Source organism: Tursiops truncatus, chromosome 20, assembly GCF_011762595.2.
Source record: "Tursiops truncatus isolate mTurTru1 chromosome 20, mTurTru1.mat.Y, whole genome shotgun sequence".
NCBI lineage: Eukaryota > Metazoa > Chordata > Mammalia > Artiodactyla > Delphinidae > Tursiops > Tursiops truncatus.
The window spans coordinates 29,553,914-29,574,844 of record NC_047053.1 but is presented as its reverse complement, the minus strand read 5'-3'; the positions used below and the strand labels follow the sequence as shown (position 1 = coordinate 29,574,844).

General features: G+C 36.2%; 1 protein-coding gene across 8 annotated transcripts in view; it reads right to left on the bottom strand.

Annotated features, from left to right (window-relative positions):
- The window catches only part of VMP1 (vacuole membrane protein 1), a 130,103-nt gene that overhangs the window by 49,719 nt on the left and 59,453 nt on the right, over positions 1 to 20,931 (bottom strand). For 7 of the 8 annotated variants that reach the window (XM_073797576.1, XM_019945293.3, XM_019945296.3 and 4 more), the window contains one exon: positions 9,152 to 9,283. The exons of the other annotated variant lie outside the window; for it this stretch is intronic. In XM_073797576.1, coding sequence (XP_073653677.1) covers positions 9,152 to 9,283 — 132 coding nt within the window. The remainder of the gene's footprint in view (positions 1 to 9,151; positions 9,284 to 20,931) is intronic. 8 annotated transcript variants of the gene reach the window in all.

Below are 20,931 nucleotides of genomic sequence, written 5' to 3'. Positions count from 1 at the left end.
GTAGAAAGTGATAAGTGACACAAGAAAGATACAGCAAGAGACAATTTCCAGGGACTGGGAAGATTTTTGAGCAGCAAAGTTCCATGACCAGAGGTATTTTTCAGAAAATTGTTTTTTGTTGCTTTCTGTGGAAACAGATTGGGGGAAAAAAGGCTAGTAAAGAGGAGACCTATCAGGAAGTCACTATAAATGTTCAGTGGAGAAGTGATAAAGGCATGAACCAGCAGTGGGAAGGGAAAAGAGAGGATGAATTTGAAGATACCGTGGAGGTAGAATCAACAGGCCTGAAGAATGACTGGATATGCGAAGTGAGGAGGGAGTCAGATGATTCAAATTTTGACTCCAAGTGATTATGAGGACAGTGATATCATTAACAGAAATCAGGAACAAAGAAGAAAAAGATCATAAGGGGAATAATTAAACCTTGCATGAAACAGTCCACAAAGCACATAACAGCTCTCTAGATGTAACTCTTATAAATGATGCTAGAATTGTTCAAGGTCATAGGAAGCTACATTCATTCATGTCTACCTCCCACAGACATCTAGTAAAAACATGATAGAAAGCCAAGAGCAAAAGGAAGTCAGCTTAGTGGAAAAATACTGCCCAATCTCAATACTGTAGTCACAAAGATAAAGTAGGTACCATAAAGAATCATAATTCAAATAAATGCATTAATAATCTTATTTTCTCTCCCAAATACCTACAGAACAAAATCCAACCATCAGTCAAAACTGGAATTTAAGTAAATACTTAGCCTTAAAATTGTTACCTAGAAACAGTTTCCTAGTAAAAGCATATACACCCTTTAACCTAGTTGGAGAGCACACGGTAAAGCAACGAGAGCCAAGGTTTTTTTCACTCTTCCTGCTGATAAACTTATTCTACCAAAGGCCTTTACCTTCAAGAATAAAAAACACATTTCCCACCCCATTTCATTTTACTTAATTTGCTATTTTAGCTACAGCTGATCCAACTTTTTTATTGCTCTTGTCAAACTGGGGGTTTTACAAAATACATGCATCTATGAGGAAATTCCAGCACCAACGTCACATAAACTTTTGGATCTTTATGAAACTGATTACTATAAAAACTTTAAAATCACAACCACAATCAATAAGCTATAACTAAAAAGATGTCAGGAAACTTATAGATTACCAAATAAAAACCTAGTATCTTTTTATATACCATTAATAACTATTTACAAAAATATAATATCCAACTTATAACAATAAAACCTAAGAAAGGGGCTTCCCTGGTGGCACAGTGGTTGAGAGTCCGCCTGCCGATGCAGGGGACGTGGGTTTGTGCCCCGGTCCGGGAGGATCCCACATGCCGTGGAGAGGCTGGGCCCATGAGCCATGGCCGCTGAGCCTGCGCGTCCGGAGCCTGTGCTCCGCAACGGGAGAGGCCACGACAGTGAGAGGCCCGCGTCCCGCAAAAAAAAAAAAAAAAAAAACCTAAGAGAAAACTAACATGTTAAAATCACTGGAAAAATAGTGTTAGAACAATACACAAATAGGTAATGACCTGAAAAAGAGAAACTTAGATTCCTACATTATATGATTGGTAAAAATATTTTAACAGATAAAAGATTTAAAGGTAAAAGAATAAAACCATAAAAATACTAAAAGGAAATGCAGCAGAATATCTACTACATAATCATAAGGGTTCAGGAAGATAATTTTAGGCACGGCTCCAAAAGGAAACATCTAAGATATTGGAATAAAGACAAAAATGTGAACTTCTTTATCCAAAAAGCAAAACATAGTAAAACACACAGTGAACAATATGGAAAAATTACTGGCAGCACATGACAAAAGGAATCCCCTTAAAAATGTCAATCAATAAGAAAATGAAAAATACACTAAATATAAAAAAATGGGTAAACGAACCAATTAGACGAAAGGGTTTTTTTCTGTGGTTTCAACATTTTATACAATAAACATACTTTGTAGTCACAAAATTACTAAAAAAAACCAAAGATGTGGAAAATATTTGATGACTGAAAAATGTTCACAGTATGCTTTTATATTCAAAACAAGTCATAAAACAATAAATAGAATATGATTCACTCAAAAATATTTACAGAGAAAAAGAATGAAGGGATTTTTTTTTAAGTATACAAATACCAATTTTCTACAATGAGCTGTACGTAATCACTTTGTAATAAGAACACAATTCAAAAAATCAGTATCAAATGTCTATGATATATATGTGAAAAAGGAATCTAAGACTAATATATATGGTATGATTTTAGCTTTTATTTAAAAAAAGTGTTCCATACACAGAAAACAGTCTAGAATATGGTGGTTATTATCCTACTTTAGGGAGTAGGTGCGTGTGCGCTTTCACTTTTTACTTTAATACTTCTGGAATGTTTCAATTTATAAGCACTAACATAATTTGAAAATATGGAAACCTGGAAAAAGTAACAGAAGCAAAGAGCCTAAGACAAATTTGTTACTAAAAACAAAAAATGTGGGCCCCCCGGGTGGCGCAGTGGTTGAGAGTCCGCCTGCCGATGCAGGGGACACGGGTTCGGGCCCCGGTCCGGGAGGATCCCGCATGCCGTGGAGCGGCTGGGCCCGTGAGCCATGGCCGCTGAGCCTGCGCGTCCGGAGCCTGTGCTCCGCAACGGGAGAGGCCACAACAGTGAGAGGCCTGCGTACCGCAAAAAAAAAAAAAAAAAAAAAAAGTTTGCAATATCACTGATCTAGACATAAAATGACAAAACTTTTGTAAATTTATTTGCATAGTGAAAATGAAAAACAAACACAAGGATGCATCACAAAAGTGTATCAGGACAGCTGAGGAGGGACTTCCCTGGTGGTCCAGTGGTTAAGAATCCGCCTTCCAGTGCAGGGGACGCAGGTTTGATCCCTGGTTGGGGAATTAAGATCCCACATGCCATGGGGCAACTGAGCCCGTCTGCCACAACTATGGAGCCCACACGCCACAACTAGAGAGAAGCCCACTCACTGCAGTGAAAGATCCTGTGTGCTGCAACTAAGACCCAACTCAGCCAAATTAAAAACAAACAAACAAAAAAACCGAAAAAAAAGTAGGTGAGGTATCTTACTTGGATATAGTAATATTCTACACAGTGTTAAGCAAGAACAGACAAAAACAAAAACCTTATATTTGACAAACTTATTTTGCAAAACTCTTTGACTAATGAATTAAAACATTAGTACTCTCTCAGCTAACTTAAAATGTGGAAAACTGGCAACAGCCCCCTCCCCAACCTGCAAAATAAATAAACAAAAGTTAAAAACCTCATAACCCCTTGTCTACACCTGGGAAAAAGTATGTAGGGATAAATAAACCTACGTATATTGAAATCTATAATAAGCCACAAAACTGATGGATACTGGTGAAAAAAAGCATGAAAGGCAATAAAGAAAGAAAAGAAAAATCAGTTCAAATGTAACAGAAAGAAAAAAAATTTTTTAAATCAGTTCTTCATTTTTTGTTGCATTAACCTGGATGAAAATGTTGCTATGCTGGCTTACAGTAAGCAAAGCACTAATCTCAAAGTCAGAAAACTGGGTTGGGTGTTGGCTCTGAGATTCACCAGCTGTGTGTTCCTGAATGTTTTTCCTATTCAAATCAGGCAAAATATCTTCTACTTCATTGTGTTTGTACCAAGGCACTTCATATAAGTGCCTTACACACAGATTTTTATTGACCTTAGAAAATTAATAGGGAAGATGACAAAATTGTCAGGAATAAGTTACTCTTTTATTATATTGTTTTTTAGTTTATATAAATAATTGACAGTACATACAATTGTAATTTGGGGTAAAAATTTTAAATAAAATATTCATAAAGAGTATATAATTTCTGACTAAAGAACATGAAACAGAAGTGTACGTTTTGCTTACTTGATATTTTAATATAAGCAAATATGAAATTAGGGAATAAGAAATATAAAGTTTATCCTAAAACAGTGATGGTAATTATTGGCTTTATAGGATGAAAACAGTCAAACCTCATGACCATCAGAAGTATTGTGGGGACCTCCTTGGTGGCACAGTGGTTAAGAATCCGCCTGCCAATGCAGGGGACACAAGTTCAATCCCTGGTCCGGGAAGATCCCATATGCCATGGAGCAACTAAGCCTGTGTGCCACAACTACTGAGCCCACATGCCACAACTACTGAAGCCCACATGCTCTAGGGCCCACGTGTCACAGCTACTGAGGCCGCATGCTGCAACTACTGAAGCCTGTGCGCCTAGAGCCCATGCTCCACAGCAAGAGAAGCCACCACAATGAGAAGCCCACGCACTGCAACGAAGAGTAGCCCCTGCTCGCTGCAACTAGAGAAAGCCCGCACGCAGCAACGAAGACCCAACGCAGCCAAAAAAAAAAAAAAAAAAAAAAAATCATGGCCATAAGGGATGAAGGAAAAAGATTATTACCCTAATGGCAGATAAAGATTTAGAGTCTTCAAGATGTAAAAGTCTTTGAGAGGTCAAATTACACGTATAAGATGAAGAGTGATTTACTTCTTCATCAAATTCTAGGAGACCTGAATTTTTGGAAGTTGAGCTTTTAGATGGTAACAAATTTACAGAATGTATTATTTATAATCCAAGAATAAAAAAATTGTGAAGAATGAAATGAGTCATCCAGCTAATGTTCTACTCAACGCAGGGAGTCGCTATGCATGGATCCATGAAAGGTATCACATAGAGGGAGATAAGGAACTCATTCTTTTTTGAAATAGCAATTCCATTTGTATACAATTAAAATTTATAGGAATTTTTTTTTTAATATTGAGCCAATGTGAGCCTCAGAAAACTTTCACTGGCTAATTCTAAGACAAAGTTTACCTCTATAGTTTCTCAGCATGAGTATAACTCACGAGTATAACAACTGAATATTTGACAAGCTCATCAATTCTCCCTTTCAAGGAAACATGTCTAAATTCTTTCCAACAGTTTCTCACATTATATGATTTCAAGATCAATTACCATCCCATTCCCCCTCCTAGAGAAATTCTAGTTTGTATAGTAAGTGTTCTATTTCAAGATGACCAAATAAGACCGTTGCCCCGTGATAGGTTAAAGATGGCTACAAATTCTTTACTTACTCCTCTCACTGAGAGGTGGGTCTAATTCCCCTCTCTGAATCTGGGCTGGCTTTAGTGACCTACTTCACCAACACAGTGTGGCAAAGTGACTGGGATTTCTGAGGTTAGGTTACAAGAAGCCTTGCATCTTCCAGCAAGGTTCTTTCAGAACACTTGTTAGAACTCAGGTGCCATGATATGAGGAAACCCAAGAAGCCTCATGAAGGGTAACCTGAGGTCCCAAACCAACAGTCCAACTGAACTCCAAACCAACAGACAGAATCAACTTGTCAGTTATATAAGCAAACCATCTTGGAGGTAGATACTCCGATTTACAGTCAAGCCATTTTGCCTAAATTGCACAGCTGTGAGCAATATAAACTATGCTTGTTTCAAAGCACTAAATACTGGGGGGGGGGGGGTTATTACTCAGCAATAGATAACTGGAACACACTTTATCTTAATAATAATCCCAAATAGAAACACTGAACTCTGTCTTTGATGAAACTAGTGTTAATAAATGAAGACGGGCAGATGGGAAGAAAAGATTATACCAGAGAGGCTGCAGTGGAAGATATAGAAGAGAAGCAAAGTGATTTGCACTACAGAACTCCACAAAGGATCATCAGCAGAACTGCAGAAGAAACTGGGGTAGGGCTGAAAACAAGGAGACTATATACAAAGTACTTAGCACAGCCAGACAGCTTCCTCCCCTAGTCCCGAAAAAGACATCAAGTATAGTCTCTAGAAAGTATACCAAAGGTTCTGGACTCAGGATATCTTTGTGCAGGCATCCACGGTCTTACCACAAAGTAGGTTAAGTGAAAGTCTACTCAGTAAATGAAGATCTCTAACCCGCCTTCTACAGCTTAGCTTTAGAATGTCAGCAGCAAGATTTATATTCCCAAGGCAAGGAACTGGAAGATCCATCACTAAAGAAACTGAACTACCCCAAAGGAAAGATGCACAAAAACTGATATACAGAGTTTCCAATAAACCAGGTGGCCTGCCACTCCTATACCTTGCCTCCACACACATAGCTTCCATTTGGGTTTTATGTGCCTTATTCTTACATATAAATAGAAAAACAAGGATCACCAGACTTTGAGGAAAGCTTCCAACAGGAAACAGAACAGACAAAGGGGAAAAAAAAAAGAAATGCCTGGAGTATTGAAAACTTGAAGAAATGAAGTACCTTCAAAAAGATAGGATAAGCCATTTTTGGGGAAGTATAATACAAATTGCTTTTTGAAAATAAATATATGACAGTGGAAAAACATTTTAATATTAGATTATAGAAGGTAAAGTTGAGGAAATTGCATACAAAGTAAAATGAGATAAATATTAGGAGGAAAATTATTAAAAAAATTAAAATGATGGGTGTTGGAGCCCCAATATCAAAATAATGGTAATTCCAGAAAGCAAGAGTAGAGACCAAAGAGGGTAAACTGACACAGAAAAAAATACAAGAATGGGGCTTCCCTGGTGGAGCAGTGGTTGAGAATCCGCCTGCCAATGCACGGGACACAGGTTCGATCCCTGGTCCGGGAAGATCCCACATGTCACAGAGCAACTAAGCCCGTGCACCACAACTACTGAACCTGTGCTCTAGAGCCTGCGAGCCACAGCTACTGAGCCTGTGTGCTGCAACTACTGAAGCCCGCGCACCTAGAGCCCACGCTCTGCAACAAGAGAAGCCACCACAGTGAGAAACTCCTGCACCGCAACGAAGAGTAGTCCCTGTTCACCGCAACTAGAGAAAGCCCGTGTGCAGCAACGAAGACCCAAGGCAGCCAAAAATAAATAAATTTATTAAAAAAAAAAAAAGAATGTTTCCCAAAACTAGTGGACTCTAGGTTCACAAGTTTCCTGAGTGCCTAGCAGAATAAATATTAAAAAAGACCCATACCTCAGATAATGAATCTACACGCTTCTACAGAAAAAACCAAAACCAAAAAGATTACCTATAAAGAAGGCTCAGCATGGCATTAGGTATATCACTATCAACACCAGAAGCCTGAAGATGATTGAGAAATGCCTTCCAAATTTTAAATTAAAAAATGATTTCAACTTAGAATCCTATATTCATCTAACTGATTAAGTGTGAATGAAGAATACAGCATTTTAAGAATTTTCCTTCTACTTATCCTTTCTCAGAAAGGTACCGCAGAATATGTTCAACTAAAATTAGGGAGTAAATCAAGAAAGAGCAAGATAAGGGATCCAAATAAAGAGAGAAGCAATGGCGCAGAGGGCCAAGAAAACACCACAAACAGACTAGAGCGGGAGGATGGGGGAATCCAGAGTGATGACTCCAAGAAGAAAAACAGAAATGATATTAATTTAAGTGCGTTACCAAGTGGAAAGTGATCTTGAGAAGTGTTTCACAGAGCTGGTAGAAAGAAGAGATTGAGGAAACTGTGCAAATAAAAAAATATTAATTCCAAAACAAAAAAACTTTAAGGAAAATAATCACAATACATTAGTTGGCTTAATAGAGAACAGTAGTTATACCGGTTTGGTATCCAACCACAGCATGAAAATTTAAAGCTGCACACCATCTCAGACTGATTCTACTTCAACTTGCTGATTTTATATAGATGATAAAAGGTTTTGATATGTTAAATGACATGCATTAATTAGTGCCACAAATGACAGAGGTATCAGTTATCACAAATCGGGATACTCAACCACCTATGTCTATAGATGGACATTGTTTCAGTAAATGGAATTTACCAGTGATGCTGCCATTCTGAGTTCTGGTTCCAGCTCTACTTCTAAGCATATAAAACTTGGGAGGTAACAATTTCTAGTTTTGCAGTTTTCTATAAAATTAGAAAAATGGTACCTTTCCATACTACCTCAGAGTTAACACTAGGGTCAAATCAGATAGTGGAGTTCAAAAAGCATTAAAAATAATTAAAAAGTATTATTAGTAATTATTAGTAATAATTATTAGCATTAATATAAACATTATGATGTGAGGAAGAAAGGCACAATATTTGGTTAAAACAAAGCAGATACAAGGACAATTTGCCTCTTTCCATGCAGAGAGATGGCCATAGCTCTCTGACTGCTTTGTTTTATGTTTGGCTATTCTACATTCATATTTGAAAGTTTGTTTTCAATTAAAAACTATAACTATCCATAGTTGATTTCCATTTAATAATGCTTTTTTAAAAAAAGGACATCTGCCATTTAAAAAAAATATTTTTTTCCCTCTCTAGGGTAGTGGGTTTGGGGTTTCAGATTCCACTGAGAAGAAAACTATGAACTCATTGAACAAAAAAATCTATACGTACTTACGTGGGCACATGCACTTACAGATGCACAATAATAAGACAATTTAGATCAAATCTGGGGAGTGAGATGTATTTTATATGAAAACTTTCAAGAATCTCATTTATATCCTTTTTATTTATGTCTATATTGATTTCTACTATCCTCCCTAAGATGGAGACTCAATCAGTTAATAATGTTCGTAGGAATTTTCCTACAAAGAAACAACACCTATTTTGTAACACTAAGATACATGTTGATATATAGTTTGTGCTCAGGTGAAAAAGGCCTCAGCCTCCCCCCACCCCACCCCCCCACCCCCTGCAACAAAGGATAAGTTTATCTTAATTGCCCCTTCTTAATCGGGAGTTAAGTTTCCTCTAAACATGGTAAACTATTTTGGTGTTATTTTCAAAAAATTAATTAGGAAGTTCTATTATTTTGGATTCACAGTCTGGTCCACCTATTTATCCCCCTTACTTATTCACTGGTCTGCTTGGTAATACTTATAAACACATAATGGACAAATAATGTTTCAGCTCCTTAACCTCCCTGGCCACATGAATTTACCCTGGTTTAGTCTGAGTTGTCTTGTTGACTCTTTCTGTATTTCTCTATTCTAAGATCATGAGTATAATCATGTTCATATTTCAGCTTTTCTAAATATTTTATACTAAACTATGTGTTTACATTGGCAGTTTTCTTCTTCAGAGTAACTATTAAAAATTTTACCTTAATCATAACCTCTTTAAGGGATAATTAAAGTATTCTATTTTTTCCCCCACTGATCTTACTTGTGCAGTCTCTGCATGTTCCAGCATCTCTTCAAATTCCTGATAGTCTTCATCATCTAGTTCAGCACCTGAGAGGCGAGCTGCCCTGGCCATAAAATATGGAGGCAGCTCTCCGATCGCTGTACCAATACCCTACGTAAAAAAACCAAAATACTTACATGAGATTTTCTCAACACAGTGATACTAAGCGGATCAAATCTTTATTTTTCAATATCACCAAAAGCATGTTAAGATGCATGTATTAGGGAGGAAAAGATATATTACACAATCAGGAGGACATGAGTTTAAATCATACCCTAATATCGACCTACACAATGCCAAGCCAGATAACATACATAAAACTCTTAGACAATCCCTGGTACGCTGCAGACACTAAATTAATGTTAGTTCTCTAGCATCTCTACTTATATCCTCTGTTCTTACTTTTTACATTTCTTTTCATTTTATTAAGTTTAGAAATAGCAGGGGTGGGTGGGATGAATTGGGAGATTGGGATTGACATATATACACTATTGATAATATGTATAAAATAGATAACTAATGAGAACCTACTGTATTGCACAGGGAACTCTACTCAGTGCTCTGTGTTGACCGAAATGCGAAGGAAATCCAAAAAAGAGGAGATATATGTATACGTACAGCTGATTCACTTTGCTGAAACAACACAATATTGTTGTGTTGGGATTAAAAACCTACATTAATTTGAAAGCTAATAAACCTGTCAGAGAATAAGAAAAAAAAAACACTAGTTTTTTTTTTTTTTTAAACTGCAGTGACATTTATTGTTTCAGCCTGGGAAAACATCCCTTTTTAAAATTTCACACAGCAAAGCAAGTTAAAAACTTCACTTGCCAAATAAATGATAATTTAAACAAGAACTTGGTAAAGAAACAGCAGAAACTAACACAATATTGTAAAGCAACTATACTCCAATAAAAATTTTAAAAAAAAGAAATAGCACATGGTTTTCTAGACTTTTGAAATGTTATTTCTTTTTTTTTATTGAAGTATAGTTGATTTATAATATAATATTAGTTTCAGGTATAAAACAGTTATTCAAAATTTTTATAGACTATACTCTATTTAAAGTTATTATAAACTGTTGGCCTATTTTCCTTGTAGCTTATTTATTTTATACACAGTAGTTTGTACCTCTTAATCCCCTATGGCTATCTTGTTCCCTCCTCCCCACTTCCCTCTCCCCAATGGCAACCACTAGCTTGTTCTCTGTATCTGAAATTCTGTTTCTGTTTTGTTATAACCACTCATTTGATTTAGTTTTTTAGCTTTTATATGTAAATATATATATATATATATATATATATATATATATATACACTGTTATTTTTGTCAGTTCCCCCCCTTTTCAAATATCCAAATGATTTGCTAATGAGCATTCACTAGTATAGCTGTTAGATATATAGGAAACCTTCCGATATTGAGGATGTTGTTTTAATCCCAATACAACATTTTTGTTCAGAGTTAAAGCTTTTAACACACTGTGGTCAGGAAGCCCCTTGAAATCTCAACATTAGGATGGATAAATTTTCACCACAGGAAAAATGTTGATTTCCTCAGGACACTGAGTGACTCATGTTTCAGTCACTTTGTGGATTCTTGTTTTTGAAGAGAATTTTCTTTTTAAATCAACTTAGAACGTAAGGATGAAAACAAAGGTAAAAGAATCAGGAACTTGGTTTGGACATATACGGCTTAAATACAGGATAGATAATAATGCAAGAGGCCTGTAGTCTCTGGGAGAATTCTTAACTTTGAGCTATGCTTCTCTGCCTTGAGTCATAGTGAATGAAAAAGCTTTGGTAGTTTTCAGAAGCAACTTTGCTATGTCCTATGGCTCTGCCTGCAAATGCCTTGACAAAAATCCCCAAGGGACATTACGAAATTCAAACATTTTACAATCACAGTGTTATACTCCAGTGTGTGAAATCAATCATCTCCAAGTGTAAGCATTATCCACATGTGAACCAAGAGTTATGAAAAGAACATACTTAAGTGCCAAAAGAATAAGACCATATTTAGTTAAAGAACAGAGAGAAGAGGGAGAGGGGAGATATATATATACAAAGAAAGATATAGGAAGAAAACACAAATCATATTTTGCTAAACAAGAGAAGTTAATTTAGTCACCTTTGGAGGATGTTAGAGAACCAACTAATTATTTTTAAAACTGGTAAATAAAGAGAAACAATCAATTATTTATCCTGTCTTACCTATATGGAAGATATCTCAGGATAACCAAATTGGTGATAAGGAGAAGTTTCTCTTTATAAAAGTATTCCAGTCAATAACTAAAGAAAAAAATGATGCAACTGAATGCCCCCATTTTATAAACCCTAGTAAAATAATGGACTTATATAATAATGGTGTTAATATCATAAACAGAAAGACAACCAGACATTATTGCACTTCGTGATAGAATACGTAAGACTATAAAGTGTATTCTTGTAAAAAAAAAATTTTTTTTCAAGCCTCTCAACCCAGCTATCAATTCACAGGAAACAGAGAAACATATTTAAATTACACCAACTGGAATACAATCAGTAAAATTCAGACTGTGGAAAACTATACTTGACAAACAATCCAGTTTCATCAATGAATATATTTGAAAAGAAAAACAAAGAAATAAACACATTCAGAAAAATCTGAACACTAACTGGGTAACTGATTTGAAGAGACTATTCCTAAGTTCTCTTCGGCGTGACAATGTTTTTTAAGTCCTAAGGTTGATATATTTACAGATAAAATATGATATGTTACCTGGAATATGCTTCAAGATAATTGTGAGCAGTGTGAGGAGGGGTCTAGATGAAAGTATTAGCCAGGAGTTAATATTAGCGGAAGTTGGGTGATAATATATTGAATTAATTATATAATTCCCTCTACTTAAAAAAAAATTTTTCATGACAGAAAGTAGGAAGAAAAGTTAATTGCAACATTTTATTCAAAACATAAACTTCTCTTAAAACATGTTAAGTCAAATGTTCAATAGTTCTGAAAGCAATCATATGATTCAAACTCATGACAAGTTTCCCTAAAGTTAAAAAGGAAGTAGTAATGGATTGAAATGAAATCAAGAGCTACATACTGTATTATACTTAGTTGACCATATTCATTGTTATATTTTAATTCTGTCCATGTTTTCCCATATTAGCAAGGAGTAAGAATGGTGATCATCAGCCAGTGTTCTAATTTTTATGCATATAAATAAAAAGGAAATACAGTCATCCAGACAGGTCTCCTTAAGACACATTATATTCCAGACACAGAAGTTTGTTTGGTCAGTTATCTCAAATTAGATACTGAAGTCCCATAATTTCATGATTCTTACAAAACAATTTTATAATTCTTGCAAAATCAACATAAAAAAACAAAACTAAATTGTGGAACACTAAAAGCTGTCAGCCCAAGTTTAATTAAGGGGAAGAAATGACTGGCTTCCTTATTGCAAAAGAAAGACAAATGGTATTTAGTCAAGCAATAATTCAGAAAGCTCTTCTAAACACTGTCCATGCATATCAATTTATTACCCTGAAGTCCTTGCTTCTTGAATTGGAGAAGAGTTTAATATGCACAAAATATGCAAAACCAATAGAGAAACACAATATCTTACTGGAGTGTCAATTTTATTAAAAGATTTTGGGGAGGACAAAAATCCTAAATTTTTGTGCTTTCAAAAGTTTTGTCAACTGTATTCACAGGTAAATCACCAGCATCTTGCTTTTCTATGTTACGAACTGTAAGTTTAATGGTAAAAATCTGGGGAGTAGAAAATTTTACATATGCTGACTACTCAGAAATTACAGTAGTTTGGCATTATCAGTGTGTTAATAATCTTTAAAAACAAAACCATTTTCTATTAAATGTTCCAACTGCAAACATGAAACAGAGGTTAGAAGCCAAAGTTTGGAGGGTAACTTGGAACCACTGAGAAATTCAAGGCTTTTACAGCAATGTTTAAAAAACAATTATGCCGGGCTTCCCTGGTGGTGCAGTGGTTGAGATTCCACCTGCCGATGCAGGGTACATGGGTTCGTGCCCCGGTCCAGGAAGATCCCACATGCCGCGGAGCGGCTGGGCCCATGAGCCATGGCCGCTGAGCCTGCGCGTCTGTAGTCTGTGCTCCGCAACGGGAGAGGCCACAACAGTGAGAGGCCCGCGGACCACAAAAAAAAAAAAAAACCCACAATTATACCAATTCTAGTAAAATTAGCAGATTGTTTTACAAACGAAAAAAAGAGAGAAAATGTGCTTCCAGTTTCCCTTAAGGTCAGTTTTAAAATGACTTCAGAAAGGAATGAAGTTCTGATACATGCTACAACATGGATGAAACTTGAAAACATTATGCTAGGTGAAGTAAGCCAGACACAAACGGACAGATACTGTATGATTCCATTTATACTGGATATCAAGAATAGGCAAATTCACAGAGGCAGAAAGTCGAGAGGTTACTCTCTCCCCAGGGGCTGGGGAGAGGAGGGAATGAGGAGTTATTGTTTAATGGGTACAGAGTTTCTGTTTGTGGATGACAGAAAAGTTCTGGAAGTAGATATTGGTGATGGTTACACAACACTGTGAATGTACTTAATGCCAGTAAATTGTGCACTTAAACATGATTAAATGGTAAACTATGTTATGTACATTTTACCACAATAGGAAAAAAACTCCCAAAAAACAAAACCATGAACTTAACAAATAATTGAGTTTAGGGACTTCCCTGGTAGTCCAGTGGTAAAATGTACATTATAATGCAGGAGACATGGGTTCGATCCCTGCTCAGGGAACTAAGATCCCACATGTTGAGGGGAAACTAAGCCTGTGCGCCACAACCAATGAGCTTGTGAGCCTCAACTACACAGCCCATGTGCTCTGGAACCAACAAGCCACAACTGCAGATCCCACATGCCCTGGAGCCTGCGTGCCACAACTAGAGAAGAGAAAACCCAATGCTACAACTAGAGAGAAGCCCGCGTACCGCAACGAAGACCCTGCATGCCTCAACAAAAGATCCCGCGTGCCGCAACTAAGAACCGACACAGCCAAAAATAAATAAAATAAATAAGTAATAAAATAAGTCTTTAAAAAAAAAAGAAAATAAATGAGCTTAAAAGGTGATGTTCTAAAAACCCACCAGACCTAACAAATGAAGAGGAAATAGGCAGTCTACCTGAAAAACAATTCAGAATAATGATAGTAAAAATGATGCAAAATCTTGGAAACAGAATGGAGAAAATAAAAGAAATGTTTAACAAGGACCTAGAAGAACTAAAAAGCAAACAAACAGTGATGAACAACACAATAAACGAAATTAAAAATTCTCTACAAGGGATCAAGGGCGGAATAACAGAGGCAGAAGAGCGGATAAGTGACCTGGAAGATAAAATAGTGGAAATAACTACTTCAGAGAAGAATAAAGAAAAAAGAATGAAAAGAATTGAGGACAGTCTCAGAGACCTCTGGGACAACATTAAACGCACCAATTCGAATTACAGGGGTCCTAGAAGAAGAAGAGAAAAAGAAAGGGACTGAGAAAATATTTGAAGAGACTGTAGTTGAAAACTTCCCTAATATGGGAAAGAAAATAGTTAATCAAGTCCAGGAAGCCCAGAGAGTCCCATACAGGATAAATCCAAGGAGAAACAGGCCAAGACACAAATTAATCAAACTATCAAAAATTAAATACAAAGAACAAATATTAAAAGCAGCAAGGGAAAAACAACAAATAACACATAAGGAAATCCCCATAAGGTTAACAGCTGATCTTTCAGCAGAAACTCTGCAAGCAGAAGGGAGTGGCAGGACATATTTAAAGTAATGAAAGGGAAAAACCTACAACCAAGATTACTCTACCCAGCAAAGATCTCATTCAGATTTGACAGAGAAATTAAAACCTTTACAGACAAGCAAAAGCTAAGAGAATTCAGCACCACCAAACCAGCTTTACAACAAATGCTAAAGAACTTCTCTGGGCAGGAAACACAAGAGAAGGAAAAGACCTACAATAATAAACCCCAAACAATTAAGAAAATGGTAATAGGAACATATATATCGATAATTACCTTCAATGTAAATGGATTAAATGCTCCAACCAAAAGACATAGATTGGCTGAATGGATACAAAAACAAGACCCGTATATATGTTGTCTATAAGAAACCCACTTCAGACCTACAGACACATAAAGACTGAAGTGAGGGGATGGAAAAAAATATTCCATGCAAACGGATATCAAAAGAAAGCTGGAGTAGCAATTCTCATATAAGACAAAATAGACTTTAAAACAAAGACTATTACAAGAAACAAAGAAGGACACTACATAATGATCAAGGGATCAATCCAAGAAGAAGATATAACAATTGTAAATATCTATGCACCCAACATAGGAGCACCTCAATACATAAGGCAAATAGTAACAGCCATAAAAAGGGAAATCAACAGTAACACAATCATAGTAGAGGACTTTAACACCCCATTTGCACCAATGGACACATCATCCAAAATGAAAATAAATAAGAAAACACAAGCTTTAAATGATACATTAAACAAGATGGACTTAATTGATATTTATAGGACATTCCATCCAAAAACAACAGAATACATATTCTTCTCAAGTGCTCATGGAACATTCTCCAGGATAGATCATATCTTGGGTCACAAATCAAGCCTTGGTAAAGTTAAGAAAACTGAAATTATATCAAGTATCTTTTCGGACCACAACGTTATGAGACTAGATATCAATTACAGGAAAAAATCTGTAAGAAATACAAACACATGGAGGCTAAACAACACACTACTTAATAACCAAGAGATCACTGAAGAAATCAAAGAGGAAATCAAAAAATACCTAGAAACAAATGACAATGAAAACACGACGATCCAAAACCTATGGATGCAGCAAAAGCAGTTCTAAGAGGGAAGTTTATAGCAATACAATCCTACCTTAAGAAACAAGAAACATCTCAAATAAACAACGTAACCTTACACCTAAAGCAATTACAGAAAGAACAAAAAAACCCCAAAGTTAACAGAAGGAAAGAAATCATAAAGATCAGATCAGAAATAAATCAAAAAGAAATGAAGGCAATGATAGCAAAGATCAATAAAAGTAAAAGCTGGTTCTTTGAGAAGATAAACAAAATTGATAAACCATTAGCCAGACTCATCAAGAAAAAAAGGGAGAAGACTCAAATCAATAGAATTAGAAATGAAAAAGGAGAAGTAACAACTGACACGGCAGAAATACAGAGGATCATGAGAGATTACTACAAGCAACTATATGCCAATAAAATGGACAACCTGGAAGAAATGGACAAATTCTTAGAAATGCACAACATTCTGAGACTGAACCAGGAAGAAACAGAAAATATGAACAGACCAATCACAAGCACTGAAATTGAAACTGTGATTAAAAATCTTCCAACAAACAAAAGCCTAGGACCAGATGGCTTCACAGGTGAATTCTATCAAACATTTACAGAAGAGCTAACACCTACCCTTCTCAAACTCTTCCAAAATGTAGCAGAGGGAGGAACACTCCCAAACTCATTCTACGAGGCCACCATCACCTTGATACCAAAACCAGACAAAGATATCACAAAGAAAGAAAACTACAGGCCAATATCACTGATGAACACAGATGCAAATATCCTCAACAAAATACTAGCAAACAGAATCCAACAGCACATTAAAAGGATCATACACTATGATCAAGTGGGGTTTATTCCAGGAATGCAAGGATTCTTCAATATACACAAATCAATCAATGTAATACATCATATCAACAAATTGAGGGAGAAAAATCATATGATCATCTCAATAGATGCAGAGAAAGCTTTCAACAAAATTCAACACCCATTTATGATAAAAACCCTCCAAAAAGTAGGCATAGAGGGAACAATCCTCAACATAATAAAGGCCATATATGACAAACCCACAGCCAACATCATCCTCAATGGTAAAAAACTGAAAGCATTTCCACTAAGATCAGGAACAAGACAAGGTTGCCCACTCTCACCACTATCATTCAACATAGTTTGGGAAGTTTTAGCCACAGCATTCAGAGAAGAAAAAAAAATGAAAGGAATCCAAATCGGAAAAGAAGAAGTAAAGCTGTCACTGTTTGCAGATGACATGATACTCTACATAGAGAATCCTAAAGATGCTACAGAAAACTACTAGAGCTAATCAATGAATTTGGTAAAGTAGCAGGATACAAAATGAATGCACAGAAATCTCTTGCATTCCTATACACTAATGATGAAAAATCTGAAAGTGAAATTAAGAAAACACTCCCATTTACCATTGCTACAAAAAGAATAAAATATCTAGGAATAAACCTACCTAAGGAGACAAAACATCTGTATGCAGAAAATTATAAGACGCTGATGAAAGAAATTAAAGATGATATAAATACATGGAGATATACCACGTTCTTGGATTGGAGAATCAACATTGTGAAAATGACTCTACTACCCAAAGCAATCTACAGAGTCAATGCAATCCCTATCAAGCTACCAATGGCATTTTTCACAGAACTAGAACAAAAAATTTCACAATTTGTATGGAAACACAAAAGACCCTGAAGAGCCAAAGCACCTTGAGAAAGAAAAACAGAGCTGGAGGAATCAGTCTCCCTGACTTCGGACTATACTACAAAGCTACCGTAATCAAGACAGTATGGTACTGGCACAGAAACAGAAATGTAGATCAATGGAACAGAATAGAAAGCCCAGAGATAAACCCACGCACATACAGTCACCTTATCTTTGATAAAGGAGGCAAGAATATACAGCGGAGGAAAGACAGCCTCTTCAATAAGTGGTACTGGGAAAACTGGACAGCTACATGTAAAAGAATGAAATTAGAACACTCTCTAACACCATACACAAAAATAAACTCAAAATGGATTAAAGACCTAAATGTAAGACCAGACACTATCAAACTCTTAGAGGAAAACAAAGGCAGAACACTCTATGACATAAATCACAGCAAGATCCTTTTTGACCCACCTCCTAGAGAAATGGAAATAAAACCAAAAATAAACAAATGGGACCTAATGAAACTTAAAGGCTTTTGCACAGCAAAAGAAAGCATAAGCAAGACGAAAAGTCAACCCTCAGAATTGGAGAAAATGTTTGCAAATGAAGCAACTGACAAAGGATTAATCTCCAAAATTTACAAGCAGCTCATGCAACTCAATATCAAAAAAAAACAAACAACACAGTCCAAAAATGGGCAGAAGACCTAAATAGACATTTCTCCAAAGAAGATATACAGATTGCTAACAAACACATGAAAGAATGCTCACCATCATTAATCATTAGAGAAATGCAAATCAAAACTACAATGAGGGGGCTTTCCTGGTGGCGCAGTGGTTTAGAGTCCGCCTGCCGATGCACGGGACACGGGTTCATGCCCCGGTCCGGGAAGATCCCACATGCCGCGGAGTGGCTAGGCCCGTGAGCCATGGCCTCTGAGCCTGTGTGTCTGGAGCCTGTGCTCCACAACAGGAGAGGCCACAACAGTGAGAGGCCCGCATAGTGCAAAAACAAACAAACAAACAAACAAAAAAAACCTACGATGAGTTATCATCTCACACTGGTCAGAATGGCCATCATCAAAAAATGTACAAATAATAATTGCTGGAGATGGTGTGGAGAAAAGGGAACCCTCTTGCACTGTTGGTGGGAATGTAAACTGATACAGCCACTATGGAGAACAGTATGGAGGTTCCTTAAAAAAGTAAAAATAGAACTACCATACGACCCAGCAATCCCACTACTGGGCATATACCCTGAGAGATTACTACAAGCAACTATATGCCAATAAAATGGACAACAACAAAAAGAGTCATGTACCACAATGTTCACTGCAGCTCTATTTACAATAGCTAGGACATGGAAGCAACATAAGTGCCCATCGACAGATGAATGGATAAAGAAGATGTGGCACATATATACAATGGAATATTACTCAGCCATAAAAAGGAACGAAACTGAGTTATTTATAGTGAGGTGGATGGACCTACAGACTGTCATACAGAGTGAACTAAGTCAGAAAGAGAAAAACAAATACTGTATGCTAACACGTATATATGGAATCTAAAAAAAAAAAAAGGTCAGAAGAACTAGGGGCAAGACGGGAATAAAGATGCAGATCTACTAGAGAATGGACTTGAGGATACGGGGAAGGGGAAGGTGAAGCTGGGACAAAGTGAGAGAGTGTCATGGACATATAAACACTACCAAATGTAAAATAGATAGCTAGTGGGAAGCAGCTGCATAGCACAGGGAGATCAGCCCAGTGCTTTGTGACCACGTAGAGGGGTGGGGTAGGGAGGGTGGGAGGGAGGGAGATGCAAGAGGGAAGAGGTATGGGGACATATGTATATGTATAACTGATTCACTTTGTTATAAAGCAGAAACTAACACACCATTGTAAAGCAATTATACTCCAATAAAGAAGTTAAAAAAAAAAAAGGTGATGTTCTCTATCTGAAAGTCATCACACATGCTTCCTCTCCTCTGCCCTGCCACCATCCTGCCTCCTCACTGTACTCCTTATTATCCTTAGATATCCATTGAATCACTGCTATTTCAAGGAAATCTTCCCTGAATCGCAGACTAGGAAAACATTTTTGTGTTATGCAATAAATTTCTCCTTCATAGCACTTATCTCAATTTGTTTAAATATTTATATATATAATTTTTCAACAATACTTATATATACAGTTTTCCATAATTATTTCCCTCACTAGAATGTAAAGCTCCATGAGGGTAGAGACTGTTAAGTTTTGCTCACTCTGAATCTCCAATGCTTGGAGGTTTAATAACTATTATTGGAATTTATAACTGAAAAGAAAATTTGTGAAGCCTTACACTAGTGATATAGTCAAATTGTGAAAGATGAAAAAGATAAAAACTGAAAAAAAGGTAACCTACTTATCAGCAACACCAAACAATTCATTTTAATGGGCTCCAAAGACTTATGTGAACAAGTTGAAACTGAGGTAGACCCTGGTCTTTATCTTATAATTGGAGGTACTATGTATTTTAATGATTTTACTGATTTACTATATTTATAATGATAGTGAAGTCTGTAAAGATATTTTACTTCGTAAAGTACATATTAGGTAAAAATTTTAAATAACATAACAGTTTTTAATCAAGCAAGACATCCCCTGAAAAAAAAAATATATGGATGTGAACACAAATGGGATCAATTTTATGAAAGGGTAAAATATAAGAATCAAGGCCAATACACTCTAAATCAACATTTCTCAACTTCAGTAGTATTGACTTTTTTTTTTTTTTAACATTTATTTATTTATTTGGCTGCGCCAGGTCTTTAGTTGTGGTGTGCGGGATCTAGTTTCCAGACCAGGGATCGAACCCGGGCCCCCTGCATTGTGAACACAGTGGAGTCTTAACTGCTGGACCACCAGGGAAGTCCCAGTATTGACTTTTTATGAGTGTATCCCAGTTAACCATTTTTAAATATAAAATTTAGTGGCATTAGTTGTATTCACAATGTTGTGCAACCATCATCATTATATTTTCAATATTTTTCTTCACCCAAATGGAAACTCTATACCCATTAAACATTAACTTCTCATTCCCACAACCCTAGTAACCTCAAACCTACTTTCTGTCTCTATGAATCTAAATTGTCCAGATAGCTCATATAAGTGGAATCATACAATATCTGTCTTTCTATGTCTGGCTTATTTCATTTACCATAATGTTTTTCTAGGTTCACCTATATT